Here is a 24231-nt window from a genome sequence, read left to right on the forward strand (position 1 = left end):
CAGGAGTAGCAGGTGAAGGTGGGGGCTCTGGGACAGGTTTTCTTATGGTGCATAGCCCCTGAAAGAGTGCCCTCTGGGGTAGTGAAATCCTTGCTTTTCGACTTTTGGGTCTTTAACCGGGTGTCAGGAATATATTTTCTGATTAACTTGCTCATCTTCGAACTCTTTGTGCTCTTTTTTGGAGACCGCCAGCGTGTCTTTGGAAGCCCGGTCGTCTGTGCCAGAGGACTTTGGAGCTTTAGACAAATGTCGGAAACTGACTTTACCGTCTGTTTCAGGGGGCCTGTCGTGTGGTGATCACGACCGCGATGTCCCAGAGAAAGTTCAGACCTCCCCCTTGACGCCACATGTGGCCAACTGGTCGGTGGTGTGGTCAACTTTCGGTCGTGGGAGGTGTGCTTGGTGTTAAGGAGAATTCTCATAAATGTGCTAATTCCCTTCACTTTAGAGACCCCCGGCAACTTTGCTGGATTTTGAGGACTTGATTTTTTTACCTAGAGAGAGAGAGAGTGAGCCTTTTTCCCACTCTCTCATGTATTTTGATGTGTGTTTTACTCTTGTGTTCTTTGATTATGGAGTTTTAGATAACTCCATAGGCATCATCTTTTCATGTGTGTCACACAGCACCCTCAGTGCAATGACACAGGGAAGCTTTTTAGGATGTCCCAAGGTTTAAATATCTTCTCTGGGATAAACTACTGTTTCCCAGAGAATGTAAAATTAAATTGACTTTACTAGTCTTTTTAAATTCCTAGACACAGCACACATTATCTTACAATAGAGTGCTGGAGGGGTTACCTAGTATCCCCTATGTCTAGAAACTCATGCAGCAGTCAAATGCTACCCTTTTCTATCGAAATGACTGGTGGCAGTGGTTTTACAATGAACTACCATGATAATTCCCAACTATGAACACCGGTAGCTAAAAATCACGGGAGTCATGTTTTTCAAGATGGCGCTTAAGCCCCCTTTGTTTAAACAGGTCCTGGTCGTCTTTTTACGCCATTTCTTTTTGGAAAGGTCCTTCTAGAGTTGGTCTCTGCGCGCCAAACCAGGTTTGGTCCTTTTGTTTCTGTGCCTTTGGCTGGCTTCAGGACTGAAGACCGCTGTTGGCGCCTGGGTGTCTGGGGCAGGAAGTGAGGGAGGTGCCCGAAACTCTGTCATTAGTCTCCTAGAAGACCCAAATGCACTCTGGCGTGATTGGCTGGCTGACTGTCTGGCAAGGACAGCCACCCTGCTGGGTGAGAGGCAGTTAGGCTGGAATGAATGGGAGAAAACAGTTTAAAAAGGTGAGTCTCTTGACCTGAAAGGCAGAATCAACGGTGTCCGGTCAAATGTTGAAAATAAAGGATCGAATGAACTTTTGACCGAAAACAAAAAGGACCGCAAAAAGGATCTTTTTTTAATTTATTTATATATTTTTTAGTTTAGCATGTGTAAAAAACTTATAAAAAGTAAACGGGGGGCTGGGGGAAACCCCTCCATTAAAATAAATAATAATAATAAAGATCCTTTTTTTCGGTCCTTTTACTGTCGAAAAAAAGGCATTTGAGCCTTTTGTTTTCAAAACTTTAACCTAGAACCAGAGTCGACCAGTGGAACTAAAGAACCGAAGACGAGCTGGAAGAGGACAGCTGCTGCAACTACTGAACCATTGGTTTGCCTGGTGAAGCCCTGCTGCAGGCCCGAATCGCCAAGTTCATCTCGACGGAGAAGCTCCTTCCTTTAGGTTGGTGGGACCAATCAACTAGTAAGCCACCTGGATACCATTTTCGGAGCTGGTGACGATTAACCAGGGGGGAAGGACACCAGCTTGTGCACTTGAAGAACCGCAACCGGAATCGAAGATTTGCCAATTTGCCAGCTTTTGTGACCCGTCCCCGTGCAGGAGTCCCCCGATGTCCTCCCTCTTATCCCCACGACAGTGGCTCAGGAACAGCGGGATCTGCAGGGACTGCCAGGAACAGAAGTCTTCAGCTGCATCTTTTTCTTCAATATAAGGTACTGTGAAAACCCGACCGAGAGAACTTGCCTCTCACTGCGAAAGTTAGTGGAACTTTGGCAACTTGCAGGCCTAGTCAGCTTGTGACCCGACATACACACCTTTCTTTTCCGTGAACTACTTCTAAGACCGTGGCAAAGACTTTTCATTTTAAATACCAGAACCGTTTTTACTTATACAGGACACTAGCCCGTTATCTTTGGCCCAACTATTGCATTGCATCAACTCCTCTGGTGAACTCAAACAATTAGCACTGTTTTAGAGTAACTTTAATATTCGTTTTATTAACATGCCTTTTTGCTCCTACTTCAAGGGAGATCAAGTGCTTAGTAATCAGCATTGTAGTATAATTTTGGGTGATATTGGTTGCCTCATTTAGTGAATGCTTTATAAATGATTGTGTAATAAATTAAGTGTTTTACGAAGAAACCTTGAGTATAAGTGTCTATCTGAATACTTGTCATTGTAGACCTACCTATGTGTAACACCCTTACAAGCTCACATTCCCTCTTGAGATAAGCCTGGCTGCTCAGCTCGCTACCAAAAACTGTGTGGTACAGACTTATACCAAAGGTTGGTTTGGCTTACACCTGTAGTCTTAGTTGTGTGTAGTGGTCCCAAAGGGTACTGCATACAAATTCTGCCCAACACTTGGTGTGATGAGACTTGGTAGTGCTTGAGCCGCAGGGTGTCGCCCCCGTATCAGAACCGCCAGCCTGCCTGGGGGTTGGGGGTTCGCACACGGGAATCCAATGGCTCCTGATTGCCCTTGGCATCACTCAAGACATCGATGCTGCAGTCGTTGGAGGCTCCCTCGATGTCAGTGGCGGCCTCATGGCGTGGTGGGCACATAGTTAGGTCTTGCGGTGCCTTCGGGTTTTAGGCCTGAACAGTTTGCAAGACTTGTACTGTGCCTCAGCATGATACCTGAGGAGACAAAGATTGCACACCCGGTGAAAGTCTTTCCAGGGGAACTTCCTATTACAGGAAGGGCAACATTTAAAAAGGTGCATTTTCCATGATGTATGGGGATGGCAGCCTGGCGAAATAGGTGGGAGGAAAGGGGAATATACATTCTCTTCACGAGACTAGAATATAAATCTCCCCCCCCGCTCTCCCTACTGTGCAGGGCCGAGGTCCAGTGGGGCCTTCAGAGGCTGTAGACAAAGGATCGTTGAGACGGGTGTTGCTGTCGTCAACGATTGAAAACTTGTCCTAAAACGATCTCTGTAGATCCTGCGGTAAACAGATATCGAAAGGACAGAAAGAAATACTTCAGTTAACTTTTCTAAATAATGACGTCAGCCAAGAAGGAACTCTGCAATATGTGTCCGACCATGCTGGCGTAAAAAAACAATCTGAGGGACCTCGACGCGTGAAGGACCATGGGTAAAGTCGACGTAACACTAGGCATAGCATTACTGGCGCGCCCTGTCAACGTACCATTTTGAGTTTTAAAAACAAAAACTGTAATACTCCGTAGCTACCACTAGATGTCGGCCTATGCATAGCATGTGATGTAAGCAGATTCCACAAGCCTAAGAAAGTCTATTACTATCCTGAATGTATAACCTTAGGTTTGACTAACCTTGACTTGCTTCTTGCTCCTCTAAATAAGGCTATACCTTGGTTTGCATACCATAGGTATTGATTGAGTTTGTATGATTGTGGTTATATGATGTTATAGTACTTACTGACCCTCCTTGACCTAAAAATACAACTCGAATCGTTCAAAGATGAATGTAAACCAGCCCTTATTCTTCTCTCAGACCTATCAGCGGTCTTTGATCTAGTCGACCATGACAGCCTATGCCACCACTTCACTTCCTCTGCCAACATCTCCCCGGAAGCCACGTCTTGGATCAACTCCTTCCCAAATAACAGATTCATGAGTCTACTCGGAGACAGACAGCGCACCCCCATATCCATACCCTGTGGGGATCCGCAAGGGTCCTGTGTCTCCCCCTCCTTATACAAAATCTTCACCAAGCCATTGTTTGAACTTCTAGACTCTTTGGGTGTCTCATACACTAACTATGCAGATGTCACCCAAATCCTCCTCCCCCTAACCAGATCCCAGACAATGGACTCCCAAACCATCAACAAAATGTACTCCACGATCCAAATCTGGATGGCAACTAACCACTTATGCTTGAAGCATGAGAAGACAGATTCTGCTGGTGGGCTCACCCAACCGCCTCGAGAAGCTTGGTAGGGAATTCAACTCCTTCCTCATTGATGGTCTACAGATACCTATATCTAGATCAGTGAAAACACTAGGAGTTCATTTCAATGCTACCCTCTCCTTTACCAAGCAAGTGAACACAATCTCCTCCACAACCGCAAACACCACAAAACTCATAAATGCAGCCAGACATTTCCTTTCCACAGCAAGCGTCCCAACCATTGCAAGAGCAACCATCAGAGCACGACTTGACTATTGCAATGTCCTTCTTGCCGGAACCTCACAATACACTTGAACAAACTGCAGGTCTTCCAAAATAATGCCCTCCAAGCAGCCCTGAACATATCTAAAAGAGACCATATTGCAGACACCAGGAAAAAAGTCCATTGGCTAACTGTGCAGAAAAGAATCATTTTCAAATCTCTTTCCATCACACATAAATGCCTCTCTGACACGGCTCCACTATACCTATGCGAGAAGATTGAAAGATTCACCTCCACCAGACCAGCCGGGATAGTTTATGCTAACCCACTAAAAATGCCCAAGACAAAATGGTCTGGAGGAGCAGGCTCCAGCTTCCCATCAGTTGCAACTAAATACTGGAACTCCCTACAGTCTGTGCTCTCAGTTCAGGTTGTAGGGAGTTCCAGTATTTAGTTTCTGAAAGGCTCTCAAAACCTGGCTATTTGCCTAAACAGGACCTCCACTGCCCCGACATCCAATTGCGAACTATAATCGCATAACTATTCTCAGTGTAACCAGTTTCAACAGCGCCCTGATGCCCTTGGGCGCTTTACAAATGTAAAAAAATAAGACCTGCATTACTTACCGTAAAAGCATTTGATGATTGAATCTGCTTAGATTCACATACTGTGCATTTAGGCTGACATCCAGTGGTTACCGTGGAGTAATGCATCTCGTCTTTCGAGAATCGAAAGGGGACATCGACATGGGCTTGCCAGTAGCACTATCCCCAACGTGGCATGTAGTGTACCCAAAATCCCTCACGTGTCCAGTTACCTCGGATTGTATTTTTTCTGCTGTGAAGGATCCTTATGACTATCATGAGTGAGTACAGAAGAGAGAAAAAAGCAGTAGACGTCCATGTTCCTTCCATCTGAGCAGGGAGGAAGGGAGGGCGCATGCTTTTCTAAGCAGATACAATCATCAGAAATGCTTTTACAGTAACTGATGCATGTCTTCTGATGCTTGTTAATCTGCTTAGAATCACATGCTGTGCATAGACTAGCGAGCAGTACACTTAAGAGTTGGAGGTGGGTTGTGAGAAGGAACAGTGGTGAAAAGATGTCTTAGTACTGCTTGTCCCACCTGAGAATCAGACCTAGAGTGAGTGTTTAGGCAATAGTGAACTCCTGGTTGCTGCTTTGCAAATTGACACTAGGGGAACATTTGCATTGAATGCTATGGAAGCCCCCATGACTCAAGTAGAGTGTGCTCTAGGCTTGAAAGCAAGTTCTCTCTTAGCAAGAGTGTGATGCATTTGACCATCCACCTTGAGATAGTAGATTTGGAGACAGGGTTTCCCTCTCTACCCGGTGCCACTGAAACGAAAAACTGGTTTGTCTGTCTTAGTGATCGAGTTCTTTCCAGGTAAAACATGACTGTCCTGCGTACATCTAGTGTGCGCAGGCTTCTTTCCGCCATGTTGGAGGGGTTCTGGAAGAAGGTTGGTAGTTGTATGGACTGGTGCACATGGAACTTTGAAATGAATTTAGGCGCAAACCTAGGGTGAGTGCGCAGAACCACCTTATCGCTGTGAACTGTAACGAAGGGGTCTAGAACTGAGAGGGCCTGTAGTTCACTGACTCTTCTTATGGAAGTGATAGCTATTAAGAAGGCGGTCTTGTAGGTAAGATCCGGGTTACAAATGTGGGGAAAGCCTTAATAACTGGTATGTTCCACCACAACACCTTCTGGTGTGATGTAATGTAGGCTGAAAGAGCAGCTAAATGAACCTTTAGTGAGTTAAAAACCAGGACTGTGGCTAGTAAATGAGTCGGGTACAATGCAATGTGGTTAGGAGAGCAGTCAATGGGATTGATGCTCTTGGAATTGCACCAGACGACAAAGCGCTTCCGCTTACCGAAGTAGCAATATCGGGTGTTAGGTTTCGTAGCCTCTCTAAGTATGTCCATGCATCTCTGAGGGAGTTGGAGGTGGCCGAACTCTATGACCTCAGGAGCCAGGCCGCTAAATTCACAGTTTGCGGGCACGGGTGAAGCGTTTCTCCCCTGTCCAAACATAACATGTTGTATGGGCAAGGTAGTTTCACTGGGGGAGAGCGAGACATCTCCATCAGGTGAGCGAACCAGAGTTGGCAAGCCCACATTGAGATTGAGGCTACCATCATCATAGTGACTGGTTCCTGGTCGAGTAGGGGAGTCGGGCGGGGGGGGGAAGAGGAGGGGTAGCGTAAACAAATTTTCCTGACCATGTGATCCAGAGACCGTTCCCCTTGGAACGGTTCTGAGGGTACCTGAAGGCATAATCTTGGCATTGAGCGTTTTCCATAGTTGCGAACAGGTCGATCTCTGAGAAGCCCATTCTCCGAAAACATTGGAGATGATGTCCTTGTGTAATCACCATTCCTACTCCATGTTGTGTTTGAGAGCCCATTTCCAAATGTTCAGGGACAGTTTGGACAGCCGTGGAGAGCTTGTTTGTTCAGATAGTACATGGCCATGGTGCTGTCTGTAAGGATCAGGACCGTCTTTCCCTGCAGCTGTGTCTGAAAGGCTTTCAGAGCTTTGAATATTTTAACAGCTCCAACAGATTTATGTGGTTGGATGCTACTTCTGGGGACCAAACCCTGTGCACCGTCTGCTGAAACAGGTGAACGCCCCCCCCCCCCCCTACAACGTGAGAGATGCATCTGTCGTGAGAGTAGCTTCTACTGCGGGGGTGAAGGACTTTCCCTTCAAGAGGTTTTCCCTCGACCACTACTGCAGAGAGAGAACTAGGGCTGACGAGACAACTACTAGATCATCCCATTGTCCACTGGCCTGACAACAATGGCAACAATGGCTGTTGAGCCACTCTTGCATTGGATGCATGCGCAACCGCGCGTGAGTAACCTAATAAATGCAGGACGCCATCATTCCCAACGGTCTCATAGCCTTGCGTACCATCACCTCCCGACTGGCTACATATTGAAGGATTTGAAACAGGTTTTGGAAGCTCTCGTTGGGGGAAAGACGAGGCCGTCCTGTGTTCGAATTACAACCCCTAGGAACTGATTGACTTGACTGGGGTCTAAGCTGGATTTCTTCTCGTTGATCGAGAATCCCTGGCTGAATAAGAGGTCTATCATCTTGAGTGTTTGACAGGCATGTTCCGTAGGAATCCCCTGTTATGAGCCAGTCGTCGAGGTAAGGATAAACTGGGATGGATAGGCTAAGCAGGTGTGCCGCTGCCACTGCCAGTACCTTTGTAAATACCCTTGGTGCTGATGCAATGCCCAAAGTGTAGTACTTTGAACTGATTGTGTTTGTCTTCTATCAAGAATCTGAATTTTCTGTGCGCTGGCAACATTGAAATATGAAAGTATGCATCTTTCATGTCCAATGTTGCCATGTAGTATCCCTGTGTGAGCAGGGGAATTACTTCCTGCAGGGTGACCATACAAAACTTTTGAGGTTTGAAAAATGTGTTAGCTGGGAGCAAATCTAGTACAGGGCGCATGGTGAGATCCTATTTGGGTACGAGGAAGTACACTGAATAAATGCCCTTGTTTACCTGTAGAAGAGGTACGACTTCTATGGCGCCCTTTTCCTGCAGGATCTCAACCTCTTGCAGCAGAATGCGCAGATGTTGCGGTGTCAGGCGTCTTGATCGTGGAGGTCTGAATGGGGGGGGGGGGGTGCCGGCAGATTTCTATGCAGTACCCATGGGCAACGGTTTTGAGTACCCACTGGTCTGTTATCCCCTCCCATGCTTGAAGAAATGATGTTAGCAGGCCCCCAACCGGGGCAGCATGGGAGGGGACCCAAATCTGCTGGTCATTTCTGACCCGAGGCTGGGAAGCCTCTAGGGGTGGAATTCGAGCCCCTTATTTTTCCACGTCGTTGACCCATTGGGGGATATAGGGTGGCGTAGCTGGTAGCCTGACGCAAGGACCAGTTATTTCCAGATCCATATTGGTTGTGAGGGGAGCGAGATTGGCCACGAAAGGAACGTCGAGAACCGCCCCCTCTTCTTTGGGAATGCCTCTGGGAGATTTGACCCAGGGTCTTGAGGGTGTCGTGTTCCTTCTGAGCTGTTCCAATCACCTCATCAACAGTTTTCCCAAATACGTTGGTCTCCTCCACCGGCATATTATCAATGAAGCTGTTCTGGTTGAAATCAGAGTTTCATAACAAGGCAAGCCTCTTTAGGAGGGTACCTTGTGCTAAGATCCTGCTAGCTGATTCTGCTGCATCCAAAGTATTTTTGAGAATACTGTGATTAACCTGTTTGCCCTCAGCTACAATGGAAAGCAGGCGAACCCGCAATGGTTCAGGGACTTCTTGAAGGCCCTCTTGTAGCATGTTCCTTTGTATGCCTGAATAGCTAGCCAACAAAGTGTTGTTGTTAGCTATGTGAGTGGAAAATGCTGCAGCTCTTTTCCCCAGTGCGTATAACCTTTTGCACTCCTGATCAAGGAGTGCTTCCCCTGTGGACAGGGAGACCCCCGCCCTCTTTCTGTTTGTAGTTACCAACAGGGAATCTGGAGTAGCATGTCCCCGGATGTAGAGGGGCTCAGAAGGGGAAGGGCGAAATGGTTTTTTGACTCTAGGATCCACGGCCCTTGTTAGGGCAGGTGTCAACAATGAAGGAGCCAAGCATGTTTTGATTGAATTCAGCAATGGAATAACTTGGCTGGCAGGTGGCTTTTCTTTTAAGATGTCCTCAGCAAAATCAGCATCTGGTACAGCTTCCTGAGTTGAAATCTGGAAATGTTCCGCTGCCCTCCTTAAGATATCGTTAAACACCATCTGGTCGTCAACTGGGGAGGCCTGTCGAGCTGGTGTGGTGGGGGGAATCCATGCACAGGGCGTCAAATTCCGGTGCTGGGGTAGGTGATGCCCAAGGCTGAGGGTCGACTGGTTGGCAGTGGTCGTCTTCCCAACCCTCTGTGGGGTCAATGGGATCACCCACAGGGTCGCCAAGGGATATTCATCTTGAATGAATTGTTCTGTAGGGATCTCAACAGTGAGGTCATAAGACTCTTCCTCCTGAAAGGAATGAAAGGCCTTTTGAAATATTGCCACAGGAGTAAAAAGACTCTCCTCTCGAGGCCTTTTGGGTGTGAACTTCTGAGAATCCACAAATCTCTAACCTATTAATACACCCCTACAACTTCTCCCTGGTCCGTAATGAGGAGCCATAGTCATCTAGGGGTGGAAAAGGCTCTTCTAGCTGATCATCTGCTCTAGAACGTTGAGATTTTTCATTTAATGTCGGAGAAAGAGACACGGCTCTCTTAAAAGTGTTTGAAGTTCTGATGGTTGTAGCGTGTCTGACGCGTCCAAAGGCCTATCTTTAGGCTTTGACGATTACTTAGGCCTATCTTTAGGTTTTGACAAGTCCTTAGACCGTTCTCCTTGATTTGCCACTGAAACTACCTTAGCGATGCTTTCGGTAATACTTGGTGTAACAGGAAAGTGTTTGGACTGGGCCGCCGGTTGTGCCGTTGTTCTCGGCGTAAGCTGGACTTTGTGCGACGTCAGCATCTTCTTCTGATGCGTCTCCACGGTCGCTTGAACATTGGTGGTAGCGCCCTTTGGTTTAGACTACCCGAACGCATGCCGCACCTGCGGTTGCAGGGAGGGCTGCCGATCATGAGGATCGGCGAGCACTGCCGAACTATCCGGTGTGCCCGTTGGCACTATGGAACGCTTTGACTGTTTCGTCAAAGATGGACATGGGGTTGTCTCTTTAGTGTGGGAAGAGTGTGGGTCCTTGTCCCTGGGATGTACAGTCCCCATAGCAGGACTCACGTCGTGTCTAGTGGGGCCGGGGACAGAAGACAGAGCGAGAGCGATCCGCTGTGAGGTCAATGGCCTCCGAATTGAAGCCTTGGTCGTCACAAAGCCTCTCACACTCGGCAGTTGCGGCGGCAGGGGAACTACTCTCAGCTTGCGACATTCCGTAGGCCGCCCACCGCTTAACACAGCACTCCTTTAGGGTCTTGGGACGCACAAGTTTACAAGCCGCAGAGGCTGCCTCATTGTGTTTAAGGGGAAGACACGTATTAAACTTTAGGTGTTTGTCTTTCCACAGGAATTGCGCCTTGCATGAAAGATAAAATCTAAATTGAGTCTCCTGTCCAGAGCGCATGAATAATACAGTGATGACAAGACCAAGGGAACAAAGAGAGAGGAAAGGGAAAGGCATTCCTAAAAAGGAAATTTCCACCCTAACCCCACTCTCCCTACTGCGTAGGCCAGCCAGAAGGCCCGGCCACGTGGTCTGTAGCGCCGACAGGATCAACTGCCGTCGAAGGTTCATAGTAGCAGGCTTCGACGGAGATCAGGAAACAGCAATCGAGTGAAGGGACGGTAAGATAAGATAAAAACGACCAAGGGTCGATAAATAGAACAATATAGCAATGTCTCTTGAAAAAAAAAACAATCTGAGGGAGTTCGACGCGTGAGGTATTTTGGGTACACTACATGTCACGTTAGGGATAGTGTTACAGGCACGCCCCATGTCGACGTCCCCTTTCAATTCTTGAAAGACGAGATGCAATACTCTGCGGTTACCACTGGATGTCAGACTATGTGCACAGCATGTGATTCTAAGCAGATTAACAAGCATCAGAAATAAGATTTATCTTGGTCTACTTGTATTTAAATAAACCCTCTATTTTTACAATACATAGGTTTGTGTTTCTTTGGACCATATGTATGCTACAATTTCATTATATCAAGTTACAGCCCTGTCTCCCGCTAAGATAGGCCTAGCTGCTCTGTCCAAGCAACTACATTCTCAGGTGGTACAGCCTTGTACTAAAAGTGGAGCTTATGTACTGCCTCAGATGTATGGTTTTATGAAGCCCTTGGTTGGACTTTAGAAATACTGTCCTAAGAGCGCGCTCCAACCAAGTTGTAATACAGTGGCGATTCCCGCCAGATAATAGCAAAGGGACTGGAGGTCCCAGAGGCATCTATGGAGGGAAAGGTGAAAAAACAAAATCTTTCCTAACATCATGGATGTGGACTTATCCAGGAGAAAGCTTGATAAACTAGTCAGGAAAAAGCAACAACAAAAAAAAACAAGCATTGGCAATGCCAACCGTTAGGGTTTTTGTGTACACATGGGAGAGACACCAACTACTGCCCAAGTGGTAATAACTGGTCATTGGTTGTAGCAGGTGCGAGTACTTGGGCATCTCATAGCGGTGCCGGGCAAATGTCTAAGCATCCAGTCGGCACATGGTAAAATCAAATTTCGACAGCATGCCCATTGACCCGCTGCTGTATGTTACAGGGCTCTCGCTATGACCCACAGTGAATATACATATCTCGGCAGCAGGTGCATTAACCCCATAACACAAAACAAATCATAAATCAGATTTTGTAGCCTGTGGACTTGTTAGACATGCAGGTTGTAACTAACATTGGCAAATCGTTGCCAGGGGAAACACAATGCACTTACCTGTGGCTGCGGGTACTCTAGCCCGGATTTGGCTAGGCTCTGCTGTCACATGTAACAGTTGTCACAGTCATCACCCTTACCTTTGGTGAGGGGCACTTTAGCGCAGGATGGGGTAGGCCCGTTGCCATGGGCGACACCCAGACTTCGGTCAGGTTGCCACATGGACAGGCCCTCCTCCAGTGCCTGCGATAGGCACAGTCTGCATCCCCAGGACGATGCGACCAGCTGCCGGCTGAGCAAGGCCAGAAAGAGTGCGGCTTCGGACATCACTAGCAGCAAAGGTTGCAGGTGGGCCCACAATGTTGCAGTCGTCCTCCCTGGCAGCGGTAGCAGCATTGCTAACCTCGCTTCCCTAACCAATCGCAGCTCTCTGACAAGTTTGGACATAGCATGCAAGCTGTGCACGGAGCCTGTACGCCGCCTCCGTGTACAAAAACAACGGTTTGAGTCAGCACGCTGCACAATCAACTATCAATGAATCTCAAACAGCGGACGTCCGTTGTTGGACCTGGATTTCTATACTCTGGCCTGGTGGACAGATATATGGGAGGCCAATCTAGTTAGTGTACAGGGACAACTCTGGGAGCTGTAACCAAACCAATCAAGGTAGCATGGAGAGTTGTCAAGGCTAAGTCTCAGGAAGAGGTGAGGCTGGTCTAGGGTCCACAATGAGTCCACAAGGTAAGTAATCAAGGATTACACTTACACAAGTAGTTATAAAAATACTATACTTATTTATGGCCAAGCAAACACTATAAAAATGACTACAAGCAAGTAATTTCCCACAAATTAATAAAATACATATAAACAGCCCCAGTAGCCACTGTTATAAAACCAAAATACCCCCAGCCCACAAAACTGGACGGAACGTTATTTTTTAACTTTGCAATGGCCGTCCACAAGATTACCAGCTAACATCAGAAGTCCAACCTTAGGTTTCCTGGGGCCTTATGCCAATAAAGGTAAAAGTTCCAAGTAGTTTTGTAAGGCAGCAAAGGTTAGGAGGAGAGTCTTGTGGATGGGAAAACAGTTTGAGAAGTCAGGTGTCTATTCTAGTGCATGAAACTGTCCCCAGCTTTCGGAAAGCTTGCACAAACAAGTAATAGAAAAGCCAAACTATTGTAAAAGTTTTAAAAGTTAGGAAAACTTTTTAAAGGGGAATTAAGGGTTTAGGAAAGTACAACTGTAACTCCCCCTAGCCCCCGTACTCGGGTTTCTCTTGGGACTTAGCAGTTCTTCAGAGGGTTTTCAGGTCGCATTTCCCACTGTTTCTTCCAGACTTCAGTTCGCCTGAGTTGCAGGTTTGAGCGAATCCCTTTTCCGCCACAGATGCTGGTTCAATGTGTTACAGTTGAAGAATGCATATCATTCCCATATAGGCCTCCTCTCAGCACACGACTGGATGCTGGAAAGCAGTTACTGGCGACTGTCACCATTGCATGGCGATAGGAGGGGGCACAGTTTGGCGCAGACAGTCTGCCTCGTATCTCGGGTCCTTTGGATGCTAGGATGCTGACATTTCACAAAGCCAACTCTTGTAGGACAGGCTGGTGCTCCACATTCTGGGCTTAAACGCAGAACGGTGATGTCTGCAGCGCAGTAGCCCAAAGTTCAAGCTGGTCAGCCACTAGGTGGTCCAGGGGCACTTCCGAGGACTCTTCTTTGCAGGACACTGTGCCAACATTGGGAATGGTTAGTCCCACCACTCCAACGTTCAAGCTCCATTGAAGGACTTCTGAAGAACACCGGCCAAACAGGGCTCCACCGGGACTGTAGCAAAAGTTGGTCGCCAGACTTCCTTAGGACAGGTCCACGATCTTCACAGATGGGCAGGATACTTTGCATCTTGCAGGATTTCTCCACGATCTCGAAGGCATGGCTGCAGGACTCCTCTTAACCAAAACCTCTGGCGAGACAAACTAAGCTAACCCAACAGATGATCTGCCCCTCACATATACCCCAGCAGTGGTCCAATCAGGACCACTGATGGAGAAACTCATGCAAACTCCATAGAGAAAGTTTGCGTATTGGGACCAGACAGTCCCAGCCCACTTCTTAGGAACACACACTTATTGCCCTACACTAGCCCACAAAAACCAAGGTTTTCCAGGGCAATGCATGACCATAAAAGGATTTTCCTGACCTGGCAGGACAGGAAGAAAATAAAAGGACAAGATCGCCAAGGAACAAAGGAAAAACCTTGTGGCACAGCCATGTTGAGACACTAGCCACTGTTAGTAGCCAAACACGGTAAACATAAGGCTAACAAAAAGTACAGTAAAAATCATCAAAAAGTAACTGTTGCCACCAGTTTGTCCTTAGGCACATCTAAAGTAACCAAAAAATCCCTTTGAGCGTAGTTTAGGGTCATACGAAAGAACAAGACGGCCAAAAGAACAAGACCGCCAAAAGAACAAGCAGAAACCATGTGGCACAGCCATGTTGGGACACTAGCCAGAGCTAGTAGCCAAACACAGTAAGGCTAAAGAAAGGTATTGCAAAAATAGTAAAAATGCAACTGCTACCACCATCTTGTCTTTAGGCACATCCAAAAATCCCTTTGAGTAGGGCCATACAAAAGAAACCCCATTGTGTTGTATTGTAAGATGCATTGTGCAATGATAAAAGGTTACCCATCATGTATCAAGAAATGGGAAAAACAGTTTCCCACTGACAGCCTTAGACTAGTCAGTTTCACCATAACAACGAGCAAAAGTGGAGTGAAGCTGAAGACTTCAATTCACTGTAAAAAGTCAGGACAGTGTTAAAACACTAAAGCAAAATGTTTAGGGGTCCATAGAAATGGGGGGAAGTTGCAAAAAAGAGAAAACTTTCCTAACATCCGTTCTTCCAGGCAGCCTGCACCTTACGTTAGCACAGGGCATGAACAACTATCAACAAATCAAAAGGCTTCATTAGAGCGAGCTCAGAGTTTCCATGAGCAGGAGCTTTGAGCGGGGAGAGGCAGGAATGGGTGGGAATGCCCATAGGAATTAGTATGGATATGGGCAGGGAAAGGGTGGGCTCAAAACAACACCTATACACAGCCTACCGCCTCAAATGTCATTCCTTTGTGTGCCTCGTCATAGGCCATTCCTCCCCATCTGTAGTCAAATGCAATAGTTTGGACTTTAAAGCCCAACTAATCCGTGTTTCTCACCAGGGTTATAATTTAGGATTTTTGCCTGACAGGGCCATGGACCTCAAACTCATCACTGGAAAAGATTCAACAAAGAGATGCTTGACATTCTCAAACAAATTGATGTCACTGGCCTGTGTAACGTGCAGAGAAAAGGTATGCGTGAGTGTTAATCATGTTATATAAGAGTGAATGGAAAGCATATTTTATGGGAAGATCTGTCACTTCTACAGACATTGACAGCACCATAATGATTATGAATTGGCTCAGTTTCTATTGAGAGCTCCTGAACTCGAAACATGCAGACATTTCAAAAGTTAAGTAATCTGCAGGAAGTAGAATCCATCAAAATTATTAGCAGTAAACCATTATTATTTAGTAGAGACAGAACATATTGGCTTTAAGAAGAGCTCACCTTAACTTGCCGGGCTTGGCTAATTACACATGGCAAACTGAACAGTTGTTGGACAAATGCTTTTAATTCTTCCATGGTCAACTTTGTACGTGTCCGGCCACTGTCTTGTTGACTTAACCTGCTGTAAACAAAACTAAGTATCAAACAGGGGTTTAGGGGGCATATTTCAATCAAAGAAACAAAAATGCATGCATTCAAACTAAAATTCTGATAGCATTCGGGTCAAACAGTACTTGTTAAACAGCATTTTTGCAGCATGTATCTGTTTTAGAGTAATATGTTTTGAATAGTCTGCCATCTCGTGGCTCGCCCGGAATGATGTTCTTGTTAATTTAACTTCAAATTAGTCATTGACAAAGGCAGATACACAATGCTCTTTCCAGTGGTCACCAATATCTTACTGCTTATTTTCACTTGGGCATATAAACACTGTGCTTAAAACATCTGTGAACATGCCTGCATATAGTTCCATTATGTACCTTTAAAATGAGTACCGTCAATACATATCATAGGTCAGTGATAGCAAGCTATATTTATGGTGAAGTGAGACTCCCCCCAATTGGAAAAGGATTGCCCAGGTCGGTGGGGACCAGTGGGTTATAACTTTAGTGACATTTGACAAATCTGTGAAAAGCAATAAAACAAAAAGTGTGACTCAATTTTAGGAATGTTGTGTGGTTTCCCAATGTGGGGGGCAAGGTTCTAGGGCAGGGTCCCAAATCGTATGTGTTCTTATTCATTCTCCCCAGACAAAATGTTTGCTCCGTTGTACAGATCATCCAAAGGACGGATTCTGACAAAACTTTGGTCTGGAAGTCATTATTTTGCAAACTTGTTGCAAAGCCATCCAATGCTTTATTTTACAACCACTAAACAGTAGTCAAGAACACATTAACTAAATACCAGCATCAGGTTTCCACATTCTATACAGAAACCTTAAATGTGTCACACCAAAATAAAACCACAACTCTGTAAATGCAATACATTGCACGGTGTTAGGAAATACTTTTTTTGTTGACGTTTTTGCTCCGTTAACATCAATGTAACAACCCAGATTTTTGGTATGCCCTGAACCCTGTCCTGTCTTTTGGAAACAAGTAAAACATTTCTAGTTTGCTTCTCTTGTTCTACTGCTCTCCTCTCCTTTTGTAGACATTGGTCATCCCATATGGCTACCAGTGCAGGACCGCCTGGTCCCCTTTGGAAGATATTTTTGACTGTAGCACACATCTTAGGTGAAGCACGGCAGGCGTACTTTGTTTCATGTTAATTTTGAACACTGTTTTAAACATTTTGAGATGTCCAATATGGGCTGTTGGCAGCAGATATTTTTCTACTGGTTTTTGATTTTTTACTGCATACACTTTCATTTTTCATCTAATTTTAATATGGAGTTTCGGAAACTACCCTGGGGTGGATTCCGAGAGACTAAACCATTATAGTGAAAAGGAAAGACAATGAAATCTAGCCAAACCCAATCAAGGCAGTGTAACATAGCAGTAAGGCCTAGACTCGGGGGAGGGTGACAGTGGCTTAGGGCTACATTAAGACACAGAGAGCACTCTAATAATTGCAGTTGGAGAGGAGAGTACATAAACATACAATTGTTTATTAGCCCTTTAAGATTAACTCCAAGCAATTACCACACAATTACTATCAAAATACATGTGTGCAATCACCATTGGATGTTCTACTAACAGAACACCAACACTTTACTTTTAGAAACAGTATGCAATTGGAGCAGAAGCAACATTCAATAGCTGGGTAGTAAGCGAGTGAGAAATAGAAAACCATTTTATTAACCGTAAACGCAGTAAGAAATTTAAGTAGAACACATACAAATGAACGTAAGACACAGTCCCTAGCACTTACTGAGGCCTAGTGACAGAAAGTCACTAGTTCAACCAAAACTGCTCAGGTGGGGTTAACATTTAGGTTGCGTCAATAACTACCCCACAGATCACAGGCTGCAGGAAAGTGTTTCTCAGTTAAGGAAAGTCTACAAATGTTTTAATGCCAGTCTGACAAATCAAAGGAATACCCAAGGGGGCTGGGGCACACTTGACCAGACCACTACAGATCTTAGTCAGGCTAGGGAGAGGTAGGGGGAGAACTTTATACCCCTGTAACCATATGGTGGGAGACACATAAATAGGAAGTCTAAATTAGCCTCTTTATGCCGATTCTTTGAGGGACCATTCCATGGGACATGCTTATTGTTTGCCTACAGAAAAGTGCCTCAAGAAGGGGTTGGCTTTGGCCTCTTTAAACATCTTTTTGGTCACCCTGTAAGGGGCTCTCTGGCCATAGTGAAAGCAGGGTGGGATAACCCCTACACTTCAATTACCTAAAATGTTGTAGACTATGCCCTGGAACTAAGAAAAAGGATGGCTCTTCTGATGGCAGAGGCCAATGACAAGTTGTAGGGTGGTCAAACACTAGTTAAAACACTGGTATGACCAGAAAGCTTGTTAGGCAATATTGTATGCAGTACCCTTAAGGTGCACTACAACAACCCTAACCTCCTGGCAGTAGTAACCCAACCTTTGGTATTAGTCTGTGCTACAAAGGTTGGTAGTGTGGACGAGTAGCCAGGCTTATCTCAAGAGGGGTCGATGTGAGCTGTAGGGGAGTTCCACAGAGGTTCACAGTGACAAGTATTCAAGCAGACACTTACACACCAGGTTTCTTGATAAAACAATTATTAATTTATTTACCAGTCAGTTAATATAAGCCTTCTTCAGAAGGGAGCACTGTAAAACACCACACAAATATACTTCAAATTTAAACACACTCTTAAGTTCAGAATCAGTAAATGCCAATTTGGGATGGCATACAGTAGAGACCTACACCCACAGGTGAATTCAATTGCTATGGTGCTGTTGACATTAATGTATTACTGTTGGCATTTAGATTTAGTTAAGAACAAGCAGAAAGGGAAAAGATTATTAGAGCAAACAAGATACCACACATTTCTCTTAAGCAGGCAAATACTTTCAGATCCCCCAATAAAAGTCAGTTAAAACAGGCTAAGCCAAAGTCAATAGGCAAGAGTGTGTATGGGCTGAAGCACTTCTTTGTAGTTAAGTAGAAAAGGCTTTGCAAAATGTTTCAGAAGTCTTTAAAGAAAAAGATGAATCAATGCAGGGCCACAAGCTTTTAGACTTGTGAGTAGTAGAGGATGCAAGCAACTCTACAGCAAGAGGCAAGTTCTCATAGACTTTGTACAGTACCTTTAAAATGAAGAAAAGATGCAGCAGATTACTCCTGTTCCTGTGCAGCTCTGCAGATCGCACTGTTCCTGGGCCTCAGTCGTGGGGACAAGAGGGAGGACATCGGGGGACTCCTGCACTGCACTGGGAAGATCAAAACTTGCAACCGGCAAACTTCACTTTCAGTGGCTGTTCAGCGTTTCAGCTCCTCGCGTCTGCCGTAAATAGCATCCCTGCGGTTCCTGGCTGTTGAGATGGACTTTCCTTGCTTCTGGGGCCCGCATTCTGTTGAGGGGGCTCCGGCTCGGACAGTACTGCTTCCTGGGAGTCCGGAGGATCTTTCTGGAGCTCTTGGCCAACTTAAAAGCAAAGCACACAGATTGGTGTTCCTCTCCCTGGCTCTACGGTTTCCAGCAGCAACTCTCTGGAAATTCAACCAGCTCTGAGATGGATGTCCAGGTGACATACTTTGGAGTTGATTGGTCCCACCAACTCAAGGGGAGAAGTCGTCCTTGCAGGGCCTTCTCCGTCAATGCAAACTTGGCATTTCGGTACTTCAGCAGGGCTTCACCAGGCAAACCAACAGTCCAGGAGTTGCAGCAGGCATCCTCTTCAAGTTCGTCTTCGGTTCCTTCGTTCAGTGGTCGACACTGCCTTCCAAGCCAAAAGACTTGCCTTTTATACAGTTCTCTCCCTTTCAATCCAGCCTAGCTGTCAGTCACCCAGCAGGGTGGCTGTCCTTGCCAGACAGTCGGCCGGCCAATCATCACAGAGTGCATTTGGGTCTCCTAGGAGACTAAGCAGAGGGAGTTTCGGGCACCTCCCTCACTCCCTGCCTACCCGGTAAACTGGTTCAAGACTTTCTTGGAAGATAGAAGATCTAGGGTGTACTGGGGAGACTCTGCATCGGAGGTGGAGACAATCATGTGTGGTGTCCCCCAGGGGGCGCGTCTATCCTCTCTACTTTTTAACATTTATATAGTGCCCTTATGTAGAGAATTGGAAAGACTGGGCTTTTTCCTTTACAAATTATGCCGATGACTTCCAGCTGTCCCTGGTGCTGTCAGGAAATTACAAGGAGGACCAAGACAAGCTTAGTGAGATCTACCAAGTCATAAAAAACTGTATGACCACAAATTGTCTGTGTTAAAATGCTGGTAAAATGGAATTAATGATATATGGATTGAAGAAATCTAGGGAGAATCTCCCCGCCCCCCAACCCCCACTTTGCCAGTTTTGAGGTGGAGGGCAGCCAGATTGCAGTAGTAAACAAGGTAAAGACCTTAGGCACATATTTAGAAGCCACTGTGAACGCAGGCACCTTTGTGAAAAATACTCATTACTTTAGTGCCAAGGCAGGTGGCCCCACTAATTTCAAAAGACAATCGAGCAAAATTGATTAGGGGCGTTATTCTTCCGCGAGTGGACTACTGCAGTGCCTTATTGTGTGGCGCCAGTAAGGAAGACATCTCCAGATTGCAAAGAATCCAAAATGTGGCTATTCATATAATTTATGGCATGAAACGAAATGAACCTACTACCTCTGCCAGGAAGGACCTGCACTGGCTGCCTATATCATCTAAGATCTCCTTTAAACTTGTGACCATTTAGGTCATTTATGGATCAGCACCTAGTTATCTGAAGGAAAGAGATTCCATACATAAGCCTACCAGAGACCTTCGATCTACCTCAGCCCACTTCTTCAAAGTGGCTAGGGTCTAGAGAAAACAGGGAAATGGACGCTCCTTCCCAGTCTTGGATGCATATGAGTGAATGATCTGCCACAAATACTCAGGGAAGAAACAGATCACTTACCCTTCAGAAATTTTCTGAAAACAACGCAGTTTATGTAAATTTCCTACATAGCCGCCTTTGTTCTTTTGTCTCCTGTTTGTGAGTGAGTGCCTGGACGCCTTAGGGCTTTTGGCTATTTACAAATGTTTTAACATAACATACCAACATAACCCCAGACACCCTGGAGCAAGAGGCAGGCTTCACTTGTGAACCCCGCCAAAGACAAAACGACCAAAGGGACCAAACCTGGTTTGGCACGCAGAGTAAATCTCAGGAAAGACTTTTCCACAAAGAAATGGCGAAAAAAGAAGACTGGGGCCATTTTGACAAAATTGAACCCTTGGATGCTTTACTGCAGCTGCGAGCGCGGCCTGCGGTAAATGCACACCACGGTAGTAAAAACGAAACCACTGCCACCAGCTATTCAGTGAGGAAAGGGTAACATAAAAAGGTTACATGAGAAGTTAGACAAAAGGTGATACTAGGTAACCTCTCCAGCACCCTATTGTAAGATACTGTGTGCTGGGTCTAGAAAGTTACAAATGTAAGTAAAGTCAATTTCACTTTACTGCTCTGCGAAACAGTAGTTTATCCCAGAGAAGGTATTTAAACCTTGTGGAAATCTAAGAGACATCCTGTGTCACTGCACTAAAGGTGCTATGTACCACAATGTAAACGATGATGCCTATGGAGTTTGTCAGACTCCACAACCAAAAGAAACAGAGTTCAGAAATCACATTAAAATACTTAGAGTGGGAGAAAGGGTCTAATTCTCTCCATGTTAAAAAAATCAAGTCCCCAAAATCCAGCAAAGTTGCTGGGGGTCTCTAAGGTAGAGGGAATTGGCACATTTCTGAGAATTCTCCCTAACACTGACACTATCCCCAATGTGAGATGTAGTGTACCCAAAATCCCTCACACTTTGAGGTCCCTCTGGTTGTGTATTTTCTGCCATTAGGGAGCCTCATAATCAGCATGAGCGAGTACAGAAGAGAGAGAGAAGGTGTAGGAGGTCTATGTTCCTTCTACTCCACGAGGGGAGAAAGGGTGGGCGCATGTGAATCTAAGCAGATACAATCATCAGAAATGCTATTACGGTGAGTAATGCATGTCTTCTGATGCTTGTGTATCTACTTAAAATCAAATGCTGTGCATAGACTAGCGACCAGACGCAGAGATGGTGATGGGATGTGTAACGAACAATAGCAAAGAGATGTCTTAACACTGCTTGTCCCACCTGAGAATGGGTCATAGATTGTGTATCCAAGCAGTAGTGTTGTGTAAAGTTGTGTACAGAACTCCAGGTTGCTGTTTTGCCAATAAGAGGAACATTTGCAATGAATGCTATGGTAGCCCCTGTACCCAGAGTAGAGTGTGCTCTAGGCGTGAAGGGTAGATCTCTCTTGGCAAGAGTGTAACACAGTGTGATGAAGTTTACGATCCACTTTGAGATAGCCGATTTAGACACCGGGTCCCCTTCTCCACTAGCTGTCACTGAACGAAGAACTGGGTTGTTTTCCTTAGTGGCTTTGTCTTTTCCAGATAGTAGATAATTGCTCTCCTAACATCCAGTGTGTGGAGGCTTCTTTCCGCCACGTTAGTGGGGTCCCGGAAAAAGTTTGGTAGTTCTATGTATTGGTTTACATAGAACTTGGAAATAAATTTAGGCGCAAAACGAGGGTGTGCGCAAAAGCACCTCTTGTTTGTGAATCGTGACGAATGGGTCCTGAACTGAAAGGACCTGCATTTCGCTAACTCCTCTTATAGAGGTGATCGCCACCAGGACGGTGGTCTTGTAGGTGAGTGTTTTAAGGCTAGCCTTGTGCACTGGTTCAAAGGGAGGCACCATTAGTCTGGTAAGAACATCATTCAGGTCCCAACCGGGAGCTGGGTAGGAAATAGGGGGAGGAAGCCTCTTTATTCCTTCCATAAATGCTTTAATTACCAGATTGTTCCACCACAAAACCTTGCTCTGGGACATGCCAAAAACGCAGCTAAATGGACCTTTACAGAATTGAAAACCAGACATGAATCTAACAGGTGGGTTAGGTACAGGACGATATGTTTAGGTGAGCATTCAATAGGACTGAGGCCCTTGCTGTTACACCAGTTGACAAAGAGCTTCCATTTTCTGGAGTAGCAATTCCATGCTTCTCCAAGTATGTCCATACATCTTTGAGTGAGTTGGAGGTGCCCCGAACTCTAGGACCTCAGCAGCCAGGCTGCTAAATTGAGAGCTTGAGGGCATGGATGTAGAGTTTCCCCTCGTCTTGAAACAGCATGTTGTACGGGTACGGCCACTTCCTGGGAGGGGAGACTGATATTGCCATGAGATGGGAGAACCAAGGCTGGTGGGTCCACATCGGGGCCACCAGAATCATCCCGACTGGCTCTTTGTGCATCTTGTGCACTATTCTGTTGAGCGGGGGAAAAGCTTAGAAAAATTTCCCTGACCATGTTATCCAAAAACCGTTCCCATTGGAGCGGTTCTGAGGGTACCTGGCGGCGTAATCTGGGCATTGGTTGTTTTCCAGAATGGCAAACAAGTCAACCTCTGAGTAGACCCATTCTTCAAAGACGTTGAGTACAAAGTCCTCCTGTAGTCCGCACTCGTGCTCTATGGGTAGAGCAAAGTCTCTGCTGAGTATGTCTGCCAGGAGATTGAGTTCGCTTGGAACATGTTGTTACAGGAGGAACATCTTGTGTTTGAGAGCCCACTTCCATATGTTCCGGCACATTTTGGACAGCTCTAGCGAGTGAGTGCCCCCATGTTTGTTTAAGTAATACATGTCTGCAGTACTGCCAGTAAGGACGAGAACTGTCTTCCCCAGTAGGTGTGCTTGGAAGGCCTTCAAGGCCTTGAACACTGCTAGCAGTTCCAACAAGTTTATGTGATTGGATGCTACTGCTGGGGACCTCGCGCCGTGCAACGTCTGATGAAGGAGATGAGCTCCCCTCCACCCCATCAGAGATGAGTCTGTGGTGAGAGTGGCTTCTACTGCGGGGGTGGTGAAGGTTTTCCCATGCAGAAGGTTTTTGCCTTGGTCCACCACGGCAGAGACTGAACGAGGGCTGCCGAGACAACCACTAGATCGTTCCATTGTCTGCTGGCCTGACCCCATTGGCTCGAGAGCCACTCTTGCATGGGGCGGATACGCAGGCAAGCGTGTTGAACTAGGTTGATGCAGGAGGCCATCATCCCTAACAGTTGCATGGCTTTGCGTATAGTCAACTTGTGACTGGCTACATAGTGAGGGATCTGGAACAGCACGTTTTGAACCCTCTCGCTGGAGGGAAAGGCGAGGCAGTCATTGGTCTGAATTAGAGCCCCCAGAAACTGTTTGATTTGGCTGGGGTTTACACTAGACTTTTTCTCATTTATCGAGAACCCTAGGCTGAAAAGGAGATCTACCGTCTTCTGGGCATTTGTTAGGCATGTTCCGTACAAATCCCCAGTTATGTGCCGGTCGTCACGTTAAGGATAGACTGGGATGGATTGCGCAGGTGAGCAACTAATACCGCCAGTACCTTCGTGAACACCTGTGGAGCCGAGGTAATGTCGAAGGGAAGAACCTTGAACTGATAGTGTGCGTCTTCTATCATGTACCTTAGGTACTTTCTGTGTGCTGGCAACATTGAAATATGAAAGTATACATGCTTCATATACAATGTGGCCATATAATCCCCCCTGCATCAACAGTGGGATTTCCTTCTGCAGTGTTGTCATTCTGAATTTTTGCAATTTTACATACTTGTTCGCTGGGCGCAGGTCTAACACAGGGCGCATGGTGAGATCCTTTTTGGGTAAAAGGAAGTACACTGAAT

General features: G+C 46.0%; 1 protein-coding gene across 8 annotated transcripts in view; it reads right to left on the reverse strand.

Moving 5' to 3' along the window:
* The window catches only part of KDM5A (lysine demethylase 5A), a 1841472-nt gene that overhangs the window by 748065 nt on the left and 1069176 nt on the right, over nt 1-24231 (reverse strand). For 6 of the 8 annotated variants that reach the window (XR_011281783.1, XM_069628595.1, XM_069628593.1 and 3 more), the window contains one exon: nt 15401-15533. Coding sequence is in view for 7 of the 8 variants with exons in the window: in XM_069628595.1 (XP_069484696.1) it covers nt 15401-15533 (133 nt within the window). In the remaining variant the exon portion in view is untranslated. The remainder of the gene's footprint in view (nt 1-15400; nt 15534-24231) is intronic. The other 2 variants (XM_069628594.1, XM_069628592.1) reach the window with 2 other exon arrangements.

Source organism: Ambystoma mexicanum, chromosome 12 (genome assembly GCF_040938575.1).
Source record: "Ambystoma mexicanum isolate Mex_15411 chromosome 12, UKY_AmexF1_1, whole genome shotgun sequence".
NCBI classification, from domain to species: domain Eukaryota; kingdom Metazoa; phylum Chordata; class Amphibia; order Caudata; family Ambystomatidae; genus Ambystoma; species Ambystoma mexicanum.